General features: G+C 43.8%; 1 protein-coding gene across 1 annotated transcript in view; it reads left to right on the top strand.

Annotated features, from left to right (window-relative positions):
• Positions 1–412: 412 nt before the first annotated feature.
• Positions 413–18,064, top strand: part of MCC (MCC regulator of WNT signaling pathway) — a 530,407-nt gene continuing 512,755 nt past the window's right edge. Inside the window, exon 1 of the mRNA XM_073624625.1 lies at positions 413–629. Within this exon, the coding sequence (XP_073480726.1) occupies positions 424–629 (206 nt within the window). The 5' untranslated portion in view covers positions 413–423. The remainder of the gene's footprint in view (positions 630–18,064) is intronic.

The raw sequence follows: 18,064 nt of genomic DNA, 5'->3' as shown, positions 1-18,064 counted from the left end.
TTGCTACGCGAGAAAAAGCACTTATGCTGTGACTAGGGTGCCATTAAGAATTCCAAAAGGCGCAAATCCTGTGCGCTTCCTTGCTGGTTCTGGAAACACCAAATGTGAATGCGGCCTTTTGGGTGAACGGTCAGCCCTGTGCGTGACACGCGTAAAGGTGCGTTCACGCTTCGCTAGGTGTGAATGGGGCCTCTGAGGCACAACGCGCAAAACACATGAGTGTAAGCGATGGGCTGCACAGTGTGAATGGAGGATGATAATGGACACAGATTGGCACATTATAGTACAGGTAATAAGCCCGCACTTCCGGTCAGAAGTGGCATGAAGTGTCAGCTCCCCGGCCGAGCTATGTGGATAGCAGTGAGCGGAGGGAGGCGGGGTCAGGGGCGGGTCTCGGAGGAGGTGTGGGCGGGTCTCCGCTTCATGTGTCCGCAGCTGGCGGCTGTGTATGTATGTATGCAGAGTGGGCAGTCTCTGGCCGCCCCGCCGTGCACTATGGCGGCCGCTGTAGAAGTGAACGGGAGTACCAGCTGTAGCGGCAGCAGCGACACGTCCAGCACCGGGGAGGAGGAGAGGATGAGGCGCCTCTTCCAGACGTGTGATGGGGACGGGGACGGATATATCAGCAGGTAACACGCCACACATCTCCCTCCCTCCTCCCTGCACGGAGGACACAACTTTCCAAGTTCCTGGCATAGTTGTGTGTAAGGAGGGGGCACTCATCACCATGGCCGGGGGCCGGGACACCGCACGGGGGGGGACAAGCCTGATGATTGCAGGCCCTGGGGGAGCGGAGGGGACTCAGGCTGCAACATGGCAACGGAGGAGCCCTTTGCTAGGCTAAGACCAGCCACCTACCTGCATTGAGGTAGGTTGGCAAGAGTTGACAGCTGATGATGGGGGAGGTTTCCAGCTGCTGCTTCTCTGCACTGGGGTCACTGATGGGGGGGTGAGATCAGAGAGCTGATTGGTGGATGACTGCCACACTTTTTTAACCACTGTAGATAGACAAAGTCTACACAGCCCTGTTAAAATGTCAGGTTTCTGTGATGTAAAAAAAAAAAAAAAGAGACTTAGGCCCCTTTCACACGGGCGGATTCCAGAAGGATCCATTTGTGGACATCATCGGGGATCGCTCCGTTGATCCCCCGCAGAGCTGGCGGATGACTAGTTCGTCTCTGCACACTGTGCAGAAACGGACCGGTCAGATCTCAGCTTTCCTCTATGGGGGATCGGATGAAAACGGACCGTCTGTCAGTATTTATCCGATCCACAGATGGATGGAAAAATAGGGTTTTCCCCTGTCATCAGGTTCAGAGCATAGCGGAGACTGATGTGAGCGTTCGTTCATCTGCTGACATCTATCCCATAGGGATACATGTATGTCTGTTTTTTTCATTAGAAAACGGATGGATGAAAAAAAAAACGGGCGTATGGTCCGCCCATGTGAAAAGGACCAAAGAGAACTTTTTCCACCTCTAATGTGACCTATAAACTGTATAACACAATTTGAAAAACAAACTGAAATCTTTTAGGTGGAAGTAAAAAAATGAGAATAATGTGGTTGGTTGCATAAGTGTGCACACCCCCTTATACCTGGGGATGTATCGGTGTTCAGAATTAAGCAGTTGCATTCAAATCAATGTTAATCACCTCAATACTGGGCACTTTCATCCCCTTCCTTCTCAGACCAATTTTCAGCTTTCAGCGCTCTCGCAAAGTGAATGACAATTACTCAGTGATGCTGCACTGTACCCAAATGAAATTTTTATCATTTTGTTCATACAAATAGAGCTTTCTTTTGGTGATATTTATTCACCACTTTTTTTTTTGTCATATAAGCAAATATTTTGAAAAAAAAAAAAAATTTTCTACTTCCTGTTTTAATAAAATCCCCCAAAAAACTAATTTCATCAAATTTAGGCCAAAATGTATTCTGCTACATGTCTTTGGTTAAAAAAAAAAAAAAAAATCCTGATTAGTGTATGATGATGATTGGTTTGTGTGAAAGTTATAGAGTCTACAAGCTATGCTATGCATTATTGAAAATTGATCAATCCTAATGCACTGATGGCCTATCTAATTTCTTGAGGCCCTAAAATGTCAGGACAGTACAAATACCCCCCAAATGACCCCTTTTTGGAAACAAGACAGTCTGAGTTATTTAGTAAGAGTTAGGCTACTTTCACACTGAGGAGTGCGGGCGCCGGCGGTACAGCGGCGCTAAATATAGCACCGCTTTACCGTCATTTTAGCAGCGCTAGCGGGGCAGTTTTAACCCCTTGCTAGCGGCCGAAAAAGGGTTAAAACCGCCCTTTGCGGCGCTGCCCCATTGTTTTCAATGGGAAGGGGTGGTAAATACATTGCTCCTAATGCGCTCCAAAGATGCGGCTTGCAGGACTTTTATGACTGCCCTGCAAGTGCACTGCTCCAGTGTGAAAGCCCTCGGGGCTTTCACACTGGAGTGCATTGAGTAGCTCTTTCGGGGCGCTTTGCAGGTGCAATTTTTAGCACTTTAGCGCCTGCAAAGCGCCTCAGTGTGAAAGGAGCCTTATAGTGAATTTTTTGACGTTGTAATTTTTATATATATTCATGCTTCATAAAGTAGTAGTAGTATTATAATCATGCTTCATATTTTCTCACACACGGTGCAGGCATACTTGCATTTACACCCCAAAATACATTCTACTACTCATCCTAAGTATGGCGATGCCCCATGTGTGAGACTTTTCCACAGCCTGTTCACCTACAGAGGCCCAACATCCAAGTAGCACCATCAGGTGTTCTAAAGGCATAAATTACACATTTCATTTCCTGAGTACCTATCACATTTTTGAAGGCTCTGGAGCACCAGGGCAATGAAATTACCTACAAAATTACCCATTTTGGAAAGAAAACACCTCCAATGTATATTCTAGGAGGCATAATGAGTCTTTTGAACATGTAATTTCTTTCCACAAGTTTTTGGAAAATGTGGAAAGAAAATGAAATCTTATTTTTATTTTATTCACAAAGTTGTCAATTTAGAAGATCTTTTTAACACATAGCATGTACATAGCAAAAATTACACCCCAAAATACATTCTGCTACTCGTCCTGAGTATGGCGATACCCCATATGTGAGACTTTTCCACAGCCTGGCTACATACATGGGCCCAACATGCAAGTAGCACCTTCAGGCTTCTAACACATAGCATGTACACCCCAACATACATTCTGCTGAGCAAAGGGTAAAAAATAAAAAGGTTCACCTGTAGTTTTAGCAGGCAGGACTACCGTTCCAGAGCAGTCAAAGCATTGGTCCAGACAGCCAAAGGAAATGTCCAGGAATTGTCCAGGCAGCAGACAGAGATATGGAAAAGTATGAACATGGTCCATGATTTAGCGGCCATTTCAGGTGGCAGGCAGCACAATAACATTTAGGCCCCATTCACACTAGCGCGTTTTTTGATGCATTTTGCATTTTGCAGAAATGCACGGGAATTTTTTAACATGGGTTCCTATGGAACATGTTCACATCAATGCTTTTTTGTATCTCCGCGTTTTTGGAAAGGGTCGGGGACTTTTTCTCATGCAAAATGCAGCGTTTTGCATGTAATGGTTTTCAATGGACAAGCATCAAAAACGCAAGTGCACCTTTTTTGCAGCGTTTTTGATGCGTTTTTGATGCGTTTTTGGTGCGTTTTTGCCGTTTTTTTTTTTTTTTTATTTTTTTTTTTTTTTTGTAATTTTTTTGTAAGACTGTAAAAAAAAATGAAAAAAAAAAAAAAAAAAAAAAACCGCAAAATCGCGGCAAAAACGCGGCTCAAAAACGCGGCAAGCATGAAAAAAAAAACCTCCAAAAACGCTCAAAAGCAACATGCATAGGTGTGAATCGAGCCTTAGGCCTTGGTCAGGTAAAACCTGAGGACAGGGCTAGAGGCTTCTTCCCACCCAAATCCCTACGAGGCCTCAGAGTCTCCAGACCCTAAACCGAGAAAACAAAAACCCGGTGAAAAACGTTTTCTCCACTCGGAAAGTCTTTTCTGGAGCCCCTCACATATGTGAGACCCTGTGTTATAAAGTGGCAGGACAAATAATCAGTTCAGGAGGCAAGCAAAAAGCATGGTCATTTTAACAGGCCGAGGTCAATTCACATTGAAGGCAGAAACATGGTTGGCAGAGGCATAGTCGTTAACAGTCCAGGTCATTCACAGAAATGGCAGTTAGTGGAAACTGGAAAAAAAATCATCTTCACTTTACTAATAGTGTAATGAAGTATGATAGCTCCGATAGCACTCTCCAATACAGAGGCCTGGCTGGGAGGGACATTGGGGACAGTAGTATTGGGTGTCAAGGTGAATTCCTCTACTTGAACACACAACATTTTTTGGGGGGGGGTTTGTGACCTGTTTGGGTAAGAGGGAGGATTTCGGGAAAGTGCCTTTCATGGAGTCTGGCTAATGTATCGGAGCGAATTATTTGAGGGGCTTGGCCATGGGGATAGAGAAGGGCTGTGATAACATCTTCTTGGAATTTTAGATAGGTTAGGGAACTTTGGGTGCACTTGGAAAAAATAATATACGAATTGAACAGGGCTAGTTGCATCAAATAAATGGCGACTTTCTTGTACCAAAACAGTGATCTCCTGGTGGCCAGGTAGGGCTGCATCAGCTGGTCGTTCATATCCACCCCCCCCCCACCCCCCCCTATGTAAAGGTTATATTCATGCACACATTTTAGCTTCTGGCCGGGGCCTTTTCTTCTCTGCAGTTCCACCAAGGTGTCATCATGCATTGTGGAAAGGATGTAGATTATCTCTCCACTTCAGTGCTAGTACCTCTTCAGTCCACATACTGGCCATTTCCCCGTTTCAATTTCTTGGTGACCAATCTCTGTGGGAAGCCTTTGTGGTTGGTCCGTGCTGTCCCACAGGCCACAGCCCTCTTTTGGTACAGATGGCGGAAAAGTGGGAGACTTGTGTAGAAATTGTTTGCATATAGGTGGTAACCTTTCCCAAGCAATGGTTCGATCAGCTGCCAGACACTTTTGCCACTTTTTTTCACATGTAGGTAGGGCATCCAGGGGGGTATAAGCTGTCTGTCTTTTTCCCTCATAAATTATAAAATCATTTGTGTAACCCGTGGCCCTATCACATGCCTAATGCCGCGTACACACGATCAGTCTTTTCAGCTACAAAAGTCCGACAGCCCGTCCGACAGCCCGTCCGACAGCCCGTCCGACAGCCCGTCCGACAGCCCGTCCGACAGCCCGTCCGACAGCCCGTCCGACAGCCCGTCCGACAGCCCGTCCGACAGCCCGTCCGACAGCCCGTCCGACAGCCCGTCCGACGGACTTTCGGCGGACTTTCAACAGACTTTCTAACGACCGGACTTGCCTACACACGATCACACAAAAGTCAGACGGATTCGTACGTGATGACGCACACCGGACTAAAATAAGGAAGTTAGTAGCCAATAGCTGCCCTAGCGTCGGTTTTTGTCCGTCGGACTAGCATACAGATGAGCGGATTTCTGGGTCCGGCGGAGTTACGACGTAAAGATTTGAAGCATGTTCCAAATATAAAGTCAGTCAGATTTGTGGCTGGAAAATCCGCTGAAAGTCCAGGGAAGCCCACACACGATTGGATTGTCCGCCGGACTTTTGTAGCCGAAAAGTCCGACTGTGTGTACGTTGCATTATAAAATTTTACCCCATGTCTGGCTCTTTTTTTACTGGGGAGGTATTGCTTTATGCTAAGTTTTCTGGTGAAGTATACTAGGGATTCATCTACACAAATATTTATATCGGGTAAACATCTGCTTGAAGTTGGTGCAAAAAAAAATTGATTAGGGGCTGAATTTTGAATGATTTATCATAATTGGGATGATTTTGAGGGAGGCATTGTTGAAATGTAAGAGCATCATAATCATCTCGTAACAGGTTCTGGGCATCAAAGATGAATAGACTGGCATGTGGAGGATAGGTTGGGTAGACTAGTAGGCATGGAGTACATTTTTTTTTTTTTTTTTGTCAGCCCCATGTTGAGGGTTAGGCCAAGGAAAATTTTAAACTCTTCCACTGTGAGGGGTTTCCAAACAGGACAGCATATGAAGAATTTGGATTGTTGGCTGGCGTACAGATTAAACTGCTCTACAATGTCATTTAGAAGATCATCAGTAAAAAATAAGTGAAAATAATAAATTGGGGTTACATTTTCCGACTTTATCTGAGGGCCTGGCTGCGCTGTAAAAAGGGGAATTACAGGTTCTACTGACGTATTGGGCAGCCATGTTGGATACACTAGAACATCTAAGAAGGCTAGTATGGGACCTGCCTTTTTGATAGGATGCCCCGTTGCTACCATCTGGCCTATCCTCTAGCCACTTGCCGCATGTACATATACGTCCCTTTTTAGGGAACGGATATCGTGATTTAGCAGCAGCTAGCTGCCCTAACCCCGGTATCCCCGTGTTCGGCCGGCTACAAGATAAAAGTGGTCTCTGCGGCGTATTCGCCGTGAGATCACTTTTATCGGTGGCGGGAGAGGGCCCCACCTCCCGCCGCGATCCGGTGCCCTCCACCGCTTACCGGAGCCGTCGGGAGTGGCGGAGGCGATCGCGTCTGTCCCCTGGGCCTACATGGAGACGAGTGAGGGGAAGATGGCCCCCACCCATCTCCATGACACTGCAGGGCGGAAGCAATGTCAAAACGTCACTTCCGCCCATACCTCTTAAAGGCACATTTTTTTTCAAATATGAGATAGGACTTTTTGACCCCAGATCTCATGTTTAAGAGGACCTGTCATGCTTCTTTTCCAGGGCTTTTTTTCTCAAACAATAGGTGCTGGAACTTAACCACAGCCCCACAAAACCCCTCCCCCTACACACACCCTCCAAATCACATCACATAGTGGGTGTGTCCAGTCAAATTTTATGAAAACAGTAGGAGGGTCTTAAAGGGGCATTAAATACCAGGATTGCATTACATACAGAGTGCAGAGCTGTCACTTGTAAACACAGAAAACAGACTTCTGTGTTTACAAGTGATTGTGGGTGAGCAGGCACCAAAGGGTCTGAGCCAGAGGTGGTGGAACTGAGTTCCACCAAGTTCCCCCTGAAAAAAAGCCCTGTTCTTTTCTATTACAACGGATGTTTACATTCCTTGTAATAGGAATAAAAGTGACCCAAATTCTGTTAATTTTATTTTTATTTTTTTTAAAACAGTGTAAAAATAAACGCCCTGAACTTGTGCGCAGAAACGAGCGCATACATGAGTAGCGCCTGCATATGAAAACGGTGGTCAAACCACACATGAGGTATCGCTGTGATCAGTAGAGTGAGAGCAATAATTCTAGCCCTAGACCTCCTCTGTAACGCACAACATGCAACCTGTAGAATTTTTTTAAACGTCGCCTATAGAGATTTTTTTAAAGTAAAATTTTTATGCTATTCCATGAGCAGGTGCAATTTTGAAGCGTGACATGTTGGGTATCAATTTACTTGGCGTAACATTATCTTTCACAATAAAAAAAAAAAATTGGGCTAACTTTACTGTTTTTTATTTATTTATTTTTTTATTATTCAAAAAAGTCATTTTTTTCAAAAAAAAGTGTGCTTGTAAGACCGCTGCGCAAATACGGTGTGAAAAAAAGTATTGCAATGACCGCCATTTTTTTCTTGCAAAAAAAAAACCTGTTTTAAACATGTAAACACCAAAATCTCAAAACGAGGCTGGTCTTTAAGTGGCTAAGAAGGTTGCAGAACTGCTAGTGGTTGCCTGCCTATCCCGGAGTGCTGTGCTGGTGGTGGATGTCTGAACCTGCTCATATCGCCTTGTTAGGATTCTATCCTCCTCAGTTTCCATTTCAGAGCCACTGCTTTTCACTGGCTCATAGTCGCTATCCGAGTCTGACGGAGAGAGTTCCCCGCTACTCTCGCCCGACATACTCTGGAGTATCTGGAGAGCCTCCTCACTGCTGTATAATCTTTTAGCCATGTAGGCAGATGTTAGCGGGCAGATGTTCAAAGAGACAGCTGTATGACAGGTGTTTTCATCCCCTGTCTAACGTCGTTCCCTCCCCGCCGCCCACTGTTTACATCACAATTGGTGTGATTAGACACTGCCATCGTGCCGATCAGGAGGGCAAATCGGTGCTGTTCCGGGGGACACGCACGCCCGCTCCTTCTGAGGGACGTTCAGGAACGTCCACTCAGGAGGAAGCACCCACCCGGCTGTTTATGTGCAATGGCCAGGTGGGAAGTAGTTAAATAGGAGTCAGTACACACCTGCCATCATTTTAAAGTGCCTCTGATTAACCCCAAATGAGGTTCAGCTATTCTAGTAGGTCTTGCCTGACATTTTCTTAGCTGCATCCTACAGCAAAAGCCATGGTCTGCAGAGAGCTTCCAAAGCATCAGAGTGATCTCATTGTTAAAAGGTATCAGTCAGGAGGAGAAGGATACAAAATAATTTCCAAGGCATTAGATATATCATGGAACACAGTGAAGACGGTCATCATCAGGTGGAGAAAATATGGCACAACAGTGACAATACCAAGAACTGGATGTCCCTCCAAAATTGATGACTAGACAAGAAGAAAACTGGTTAGGGAGGCTGCCAAGAGGCCTACAGCAACATTACACAACAGTAAAGGAGCTCTAGGAATATCTGGACAGTACTGGCTGTGTGGTACATGTGACAACAATCTCCTGTATTCTTCATATGTCTAGGCTATGGGGGTAGAGTGGCAAGACTGAAGCCCTTTCTTACGAAGAAAAACATCAAAGCCCGGCTAAATTTTGCAAAAACACATCTGAAGTCCCCCAAAAGTATGTGGGAAAATGTGTTCTGATCTGATGAAACCAATATTGAATTTTTTGGCCATAAGGCCAAAAAAAAGATATGTTGGCGCAAAAACACTGCACATCACCAAAAGAATACCATAGCTCCAAAGCATGATGCTGTCACCACCATGCTTCACTGTTTTTTTTTTCTCTTCATCTGGAACAGGGGCCTAGTCAAGGTAGAGGGAATTATTAACAGTTCCAAATTCCAGTCAATATTGGCACAAAACCTTCAGGCTTCTACTAGAAAGCCGATCACGAAGCAGAACTTCATCTTTCAGTATGACAACGACCCAAAGCATACATCCAAATCAACAAAGGAATGGCTTCACTAGAAGATTAAGGTTTTGGAATGGGCCAGCCAGACCTGATTTTGAAAATTGTGCACAGGAGATGCCCTCACAATCTGACAGATTTGGAGTGTTTTTGCAAAGAGTGGGCAAATCATGCTAAGTCAAGATGTGCCATGCTGATGGACTCATACCCAAAAAGACTGAGTGCTGTAATAAAATCAAAAGGTGCTTCAACAAAGTAATAGTTTAAGGGTGTGCACCATATTTTAGTTTTTTATTTTTACTTCCCTCTACCTAAAAGATTTCAGTTTGTTCAATTGAATTGTACAGTTCATAGGTCACATTAAAGGTGGAAAAAGTTCTGAAACAATTTATCTTTGTCTCATATTTTACTTTTTTTTTTTTTTTTTCCCCATCACAGAAACCTGACAATTTAACAGGGTTGCGTACACTTTCTTCTTTTTTTTTTTTTTTTTTTTTTTTTTTTTTTTTTTTTTATATCCACTGTATATGGTTAAAGCAGAACTCCAGACACAAGGGGGGGAAAAAAAAACATTTCATTCTTCTATATCCCATAATAGGCACAAAGAATTGAAATCCACCACATGTTTTTCAAACCCAGATATTACCTTGTGAAAGTGGGAGTGATCTTATCACTGTGCTGTACATAGCCTGTGCAAAGAGCAGAGCTGTGGGAGGGGCCATGCAGGCTCCACCATCTACAAGCTGCTTACAGAAACTACAGAAGGGGGCGGAGACAAGACCAGTCACTCTCCTGAAGGAAAGAGAGCAGCACTGACTGGTCTTTATTACAGGAAGTTAATATTGAGAGATCTAGAAGAAATACAAAAAGCATGCCAAGATTTAAGGAATATGACACATGAAATGTATTTGTATTTTGAATTTGTAGAAATCTTTGACATTACCTCCTGAAAATGCTAGTTACATAAAGTAATGGGGTGGTGAGGGGGGTCTAAAACCCTTATCAGTTGTGGTGTTGAATACACTCTATGCTGGGACATGCTTATAATTCGCTATGCTCACACTACCTTGTGGATAATTTAGTTTGCACACACTCTCTTGTTTATTCATGGTTAGGACTAACATCTACCCTATATATGCATAGGATGAATATTTACCTGTAATCTCTTCTAACCATTGTCGATCTGACTTTTTCTAAGCCCCTGTTCACATATGTGGTGCGGGAAACACAGCGAATTCTGAGCGTTCCCTCGCACTGCACTTAAATCGCACTCCATTCATGTGATCTGCCACCAGTGTTAAATTAACAGCACCCCGAAACAGGCTGCAAAATGCAGTGCGATTGCAAGAATCAGGTCGCATGGGTCTAAACTAACATACGATCCGATTCCGGTGCTGCAAAAAAAAAAATGCCTGCCCTTTTTTTTTTTTTTTGCGATGCAAATTGAGCCCATACAAAATTATTGGGCTCAAATCGCACTGCAGAGGATCGCATGTGACTTTTAATACGAATGCGGTGCAGGGGACCGCACAGGTGTGAACTAAGACTTAAGTGGATCCCCCCTTTTTTTTTTTTTTACCCCCTAATTACTGGGTTGTGGATTCTTCACCGTTAAGATACTCAACCCACCTAGCAGATCCAGCATTGTCCTGCTGAGATGCTCTTCCCTTCTGCCACCACTCGGGACCACACCGTTATGTTCTCCACCAAACTGTCAAACATCCAATGACTGGTGTCATAACTGATCACATGTGCAGCATCATGGCAGTTGGAAGATCAAATGGACTAAGATGGCAGCGGAGAGGTTATTTCCGCTTTAAGTTTGGGACCACTATCTGGCAGACTGTGCAAGTGTCCCTTGTTATTGGGGCCCAATTTATACCAGACAAAGGTTGGGCAGATGCTGGAGGCCCCTCCCATAGTTATGTAGACCTGGACTCTGTTTGAGCAGAAATATGAGGCATTCCTAACCACCTCCATACTACGGTTTTGTAAATCAACCCCTGGGGAGGTGGATGGTTATTTCTATTTATAAATGGCACTTCAGAAAGAACATTTGAACACCTGTTGCACCCATGAATGGCTGGTCTAAGCTGTCATTTCACAGATCATAGCCACAATGTACAGCGCTAATGAGGGTGGCTCTGTACCTTGTGATCATTGTAAACCAATCGGTCATCCCAAATGTAAACACTAGTAGTGTTTACAAACATCCGACCCTTGTACAACAGAGGAACCTCCTCTTCATTGTGAATAGGCTGAATAAATGTAAACACAGCAGGAAAAAGGATCAGGGCAGATTGAAGGTGAAAGTGGGGATCTTTAGGGCTTGTTAACACTAGTGGTTGGCAGTAAAAACCTGCGGGTGAGCTGTGTTTTTACTGCCCTCTTCTCCCCTCCCCCCAGCCACTTTCCCTTTAGCTGCAGTGGCCAGAGGTGTACACATGCTGCTGCTTCTTGACCACAACAGGAATGATATCCCCTGTGGCTTTTGGTGGGCATAGGGCCTACTGAGCACAACCATTAAAGGGAAAGGGTCCAATCTGCAAGTGCCCAACAGCTATGTGCAATACACACAGTTGCAGCATGCTAGTGCAGGGTTCAATGGGTTAAAGCAGGCAGTGAAGAGACAATACACTGCCTGTAAAATGCTGTTTAAGTATCGATCCAAACCCTGGATTGAAGTGCCACGAAACACCAATGACTGTGGGGTAAATGTAAGCATATCTTTTTTTTTTTTTTTTTTTTTTTTTTTTAACCTTGTAGTAAAAAAAAAAAAAAAAAAAAAAAAAGTGGTTGTTAAATACCACCAAAAGGAAGCTACATATCTCATAATTTTATATAAAATAAATTTGAATTACAGTTGCAGTAATTGTCAGTCAAAGTAACACAGTGCTGAAAAATGGCCTGCTAAGGAAAGTGTATAACAGGTGGGTAATGGTTTATAATATCCAAAAGGTGTAGGTTAGCAGGGTAAGGGGGTGATTGTTCTAGTTACTTACTGTGATCTATCTTCAAATACCGGGTGAATAAGCGTTTGTACTTGGTCAGTGGCGGAGAGAACAGCAGTGTTAAAACATGTTTTACTAGGCTTCTGCCTTTTTTCAACGTATGACTGGGCATGGACCATTTGTAACTTGGCTGGTAGGGCAGGGGAAAGCTAAGCTTCAATCTGTTCTACAGAAGTCGATTGGTAAATTGATTTCTGTTGAATGGAAAACATTTGTTAAAACAGTGGCTGCAGCTACTGATCAGTGGATTGTGACAGTAGCGAAAGCCGTTGTCAGAATACAATGTCCTGGTTACAGATGTCAAAATGCTGCTATCAAATTAGACACTGCTACAGATTATTGCAATGAGATTTCTCAATTTTTTTTTTTTCATTTTTTTTTTTTTTTTTTTGTATCACACTTTGTCTTTACAGTATGCACTGCAGCGTTGTAGAAATTCACACCCAAAAAAAAAAAATACTTTGCAGCATTTTACCCAATTTCCCTCCACTATATATATATATATATATATATATATATATATATATATATATATATATATATATATATATATATATATATATATATATATATAAACTGATCCTCTTTGTTTTTATTTAGTTTTTTTTTTTTTTTTTTTGTCTTGGTTTTATGTTCGATCCACCTCCTGTCCCCATTCTTGTGTAGGCATGAATGACACGTAAGCCTCCGCCTCCACCTGCAGCCCCATGGGATTCCGACATCACAAATTCATTTCGCCAATTTATATAATATCTTGAAGTATCCCACAGTGTAAGTGTATCCCACAGTGTAAGAAATGGGCTATTTTGGATGCAATGGCGCAAAGGTGCAGTGTACAGACTAATGACAGCAGCCTGTCAAAATCAATGTCAAGCTAAAATATGCAGTGGCTGGATGCTGCTCTGGTTGGTGCTCACGTTTAGGGACTTATGTGCCCTCTTCTAGATTTCTGTATTTAGGGCACATGTCCCTCAATGCATATGGCCTTAAATGAAATTACCACTTAAGTGCATACAGCCACATATGTCAACCCGTTACTGCTTTTGACATGCTGCTAGCAAAGGTTTGTAAGCTGCACCCGTGCCTCCCTTGCACCGCCCAAAAAAATAATCAGGTTTTACATTGTATGGGATAAAATACCTATGTCATGAGCCCATGAACACTGTGCCAGAACTGATTGTACTGGGAAGGGGTGCAACTGCAAAAATCAGGAATTAACAGCCAGTTCATGATGTACAAAAGAAGGTAGAGGCATGGGATGCGATCTGTAGTAGTATTGTGCAAGAGAGGTTGAAAACACGTTATCTGGGCTTCTATGTGTGTTTATGCAGCATAAAGAGTGCCAAATGTAACGGGTACATGGACTGTTGTTTTTTGGGGGCAGGTATAGCTCCCATTATGACCTTGTTGGGCACATGCAGTGGTAGAGTGGATGGGTCTTAATATATATGCGTCAATGTCTTGTTCTGTAGTACAATTACTCCATCCGCATCCCAAGCTGTCACTGACTGCTTACAGTCAGCTACTGATGATTGGAAGCTGGTTGGTGGAGCACCTGATGACGACAGCACTGTGCAGCCAATTGCATCCCATTTAAAGCATCTGTCTCAGCCAGCATAAAGGGGTTAAACTTTGATGCTCCAACATGCAAAACATAGATTCTCATGTATAGAGAGAGAGAATCTGGTTGCACTGGGAAACATCGCTTTCTTTTGTAAAATGTACAGTGCCTTGAAAAAGTATTCATACCCCCTTAACATTTTCCACATTTTTGTTCATGTTACAACCAAAAACGTAAATGTATTTTATGTGATAGACCAACACAAGGTGGCAAATAATTGTGAAGTGGAAGGAAAATGATAAATTGTTTTCAACATTTTTTACAAATCCCAGTAAATATGTAAAAAGTGTGACGTGCCTTTGTATTCAGCCCCCCTGAATCAATACTTAGTAGAACCACCTTTTTCTGAAATTACAGCTGCAAGTCTTTTTGGGGATATCTCTACCAGCTTTGCATCTACAGTGAATTTTTTGCTCTTTCTTCTTTGCAAAATAGCTCAAGCTCTGTCAGATTGAATAGAGAGCGTCTGTGAACAGCACTTTTCAAGACTTGCCACAAATTCTCAATTGAATTTAGATCTAGACTGACTGGGCCATTCTAATGCATGAATATGCTTTGATTTTAGACCACATTATAGCTCTTGCTGTATGTTTAGGGTTGTTGTCCTGCTGGAAGGTGAACCTCCACCCCAGTCAAGTCTTTTGCAGACTCTAATGCCCCGTACACACGATCGGAATTTCCGTCAGAAAAACCGTGGATGGTTTTTCCGATGGAATTCCGCTCAAGCTTGGCTTGCATACTCACGGTCGCACACAAGTTCTCTGAACTTTCGACCATCATGAACATGGTGACATACAACACTATGAAGAGCAGAGAAAATGAAGTTCAGTGCTTCCGAGCATGCGTAGGAATTTTGCGCGTCGGATTTGCTACAGACGATCGGAATTTCCGATAGGAACTTTTTCCTTCAACTCTCACCAGCTTTCCTGTCCCTGCTGAAGAAAATCATCCCCACAACACAATGCTGCCACCACCATGTTTCACGGTTGGGATGTTTTTTTTTGGGGTGATGTGCTGTGTTAGTTTTTTCGCCACACATAGCGTTTTGCTTTTTGGCCAAAAAGTTTAATTTTGGTCTCCTCTGACCAGAGCACTTTCTTCCACATGTTTGCTGTGTCACCCACATGGCTTCTTGCAAACTAAGGGGACTTCTAGTGGCTTTCTTTCAACAATGGCTTTCTTCTTTCCACTCTTCCATAAATGCCAGATTTGTGGAGTGCACGACTAATAGTTGTCCTGTGGACAGATTCTCCCACCTGAGTTGTGGATCTCTGCAGCTCCTCCAGAGTTACCATGGGCCTCTTGGCTGCTTCTCTGATGAATGTTCTCCTTGCCCGGCCTGTCAGTTTAGGTGGATGGCCATATCTCGGTAGGTTTGCAGTTGTGCCATACTCTTTCCATTTTCGGGTGATAGATTGAACAGCTCCATGAGATGTTCAAAGCTTGGGATATCTTTTTATAACCTAACCCTGCTTTAAACTTTTCCGCAACTGTATCCCTGACCTGTCTGGTGTGTTCCTTGGCCTTCATGATGCTGTTTGTTCACTAAGGTTCTCTAAACTCCTGAGGCCTTTACAGAACAGCTGTATTTATACTGAGATCACACAGATGGACTCTATTTACTAATTAGGAGACTTCTGAAGGCAATTGGTTCCACTAGATTTTAGTTAGGGGTATCGGAGTAAAGGGGGGCTGAATACAAATACACGCCACACTTTTCACATATTTATTTGTAACCAATTTGAAAAACCATTTATCGTTTTCCTTCCACTTCAGTTATGTGCCACTTTGTGTTTGGTCTATCACATAAAATCCCCAAAAAACTTTTACCTTTTTTGATTGCAATATGACAAAATGTGGAAAATTTTAAGGGGGTAGGAAAACTTTCAAGGCACTGTAGTTCTGTACTTACACTGGAATAATATGTAGCTGGTCCCAAGCAAGGTACACTGTACTGCTCTTTGTTACCGTGCTGTTCTGTTTAGCGGCCAAGAGCAGAAAAAATAAGTTTGGTTTGTTTTGTTTTTTTTTTTTTTGTTTTTTTTTTTTTTTTTTAAATCTGCTTGAATTTTGTGTTCCATAAATTTGTTGCATATAGTACTATAAATCTGGCTTCTTGCAAAAGTAAGAGCCCTTTCACACCGAGCCGCCCATAGCATCGGCGGTAAAACACCGCTATTTTTAGCGACATTTTACCGTCGGATTAGCGGCGCATGTTGGCCGCTAGCGGGGCGCTTTTACCCCTCCGCTAGCGGACGAGAGAGTTAAACCCGGCCCAATGCACTGCAATAGCAGCGTTTTGCCGGCGGTATCCCATCGCTGCCCCATTGGTTTCAATGGGGAGCAGCGGTGGAGGAGCGGTAAACACACCGCTACTTCACCGCTCCAAAGAAGCTGCTGACAGGACTTTTCCTGACGTCCTGCCAGCGCAGTGCTCCGGTGTGAAAGCCCTCGGGTTTTCACACTCGAGACAGTGCTGCAGCTGTTTGAGGGCGGATTGCAGGCATTATTTTTAACGCTATAGCGCCTGCAAAATGCCCTTGGTGTGAAAGGGGTCTAAAGTTAATGTCCCCATGTGAATCCCAAAGCCTTAGGGTCCTTTCACACGGGACAGATCCGAGATGATCAGCCCTGTGAACATCCGCTTGCTCAGCGGGGATCGCTCCTGTGGATCCCCGCTGAGCAGGCAGATGACAGGTCTGTCTCTGCACACTGTGCAGCGACGGACCTGTCACAGTGCCGCTCTCCCCTATGGGGGATCGGATGACGACGGACCATAGAGTCCGTCGTCGCCCGGTCTGATCCGAAAATGGATAGAAAAGTAGGTTTTTCCTCCATTACACTTTTTTGGATCGGAGCGGGTCGGATGTCAGCGGACATGTCACCGCTGACATCCGACGGTCTATGGAGGGGCCTAAAAAACTGACAGGCGGACCTAAACGGATCGTTCATGTGAAAGAGGCCTTACTGTCCATCTTGCACACCTGTCCAGGCTCCTCTCTTCTACCTAAATTGCTTACTCTAATTTCAACGCACATTGTAAGCTTCTCACAGCATACACTAGAAGAAATGGGAGCTTGCCTTGTTTCCTGGTTTGGAGAATATCCAGCATTATCTCGCCTCAGCCTTGTTGTCCCTGCACTGCCACTTTCATTCATTGATTTTGGTTCTTTGTCATTAATGGAGGCTTAGCGTCGCTCTGGCTCCACTTTTGCAGATTCTCTCTAGATAGCTGTATGCGATGGATCACGTGTGTGTGTGTGTGTGTGTGTGTGTGTGTGTGTGTGTGTGTGTGTGCGTGCGCGCACTCCTTGCCTAAGCTGAGTTGTGTGCGTCCATAGATGTGAAAAAAGAAAAGTGTGTGAGTGTGGCGCTGTCCCAGAGTTGTAAAAGAAATGTCTGCATATATACAATTTTATCCAAAGTGTCACGTGTGTAGTCCCTTAAGTGAAATATGTATGGCAGTTAAGGGAATACACACGTGACACTTTGGATAAAATTGTATATATGCAGACATTTCTTTTACAACTCTGGGACAGCGCCACACTCACACACTTTTCTTTTTTCACTTTTTCCGCTCATTCCACCCCCTGTGGAGTCAGCGTATGTGAGGGCAGCAGTCTATCAATTTAGGAATATACTTCCCACCTAGGCTTCTAATTACACCCATTAGCGCGGACTCCCTATTTCTTCTGTTGCGTCCATAGATGGACACAACGCAAACAAGTCACATCCCTACACCCTCCTACCAGCAGTTTGCTTGATGGCAGAAGGAGCTTATCACATTGCTGCCCTCAGTGTCTTTTGAGGATGTGGGAAGTTCAGGGACTGTTAAAAGTACTGGGACTTTTTTTATTTTAATGCTGTAAATGTAACAAAGTGGATCTATGGCAATTGTTAAATAAATTACAAATACTGTAGCTGCTGACTTTTAATAAAAAGGCACTTGCCAGCCCAGGAGTCCAGTGCTGTCTTCACCCAGACCAGTTTTGCACTGGTCTTTGGATCCCCCGACACCACCATCTTAACTGTGGGAAGCTAGCTGTGACCTCTTATTTCACAGCTGGCTCCCCATTCAAATACAAAAACTATTCTAATATATAGATTTGCATATCACAGAAACCTCCACACAAGTAGGCCACCCAACGTTAGAGGTGGTTTATTCTTCCAAAGCAAATACTTTTGCAAACTGGTACTGACTAGTATTCCAATGTTTATCTTCTCCCTCAGTTTTTCTTCATCACTCAGTTAAGGTGCCCTAATGCTGATGGAGGGGGGCAGGGAAGGGTCAAACAAGGATGCTATGCAGTGACTGACATCCTCTATCAATTG

Source organism: Aquarana catesbeiana, linkage group LG01 (assembly GCF_042186555.1).
Source record: "Aquarana catesbeiana isolate 2022-GZ linkage group LG01, ASM4218655v1, whole genome shotgun sequence".
Lineage (NCBI taxonomy): Eukaryota > Metazoa > Chordata > Amphibia > Anura > Ranidae > Aquarana > Aquarana catesbeiana.
This window is presented reverse-complemented; position numbering and strand designations above follow the sequence as displayed.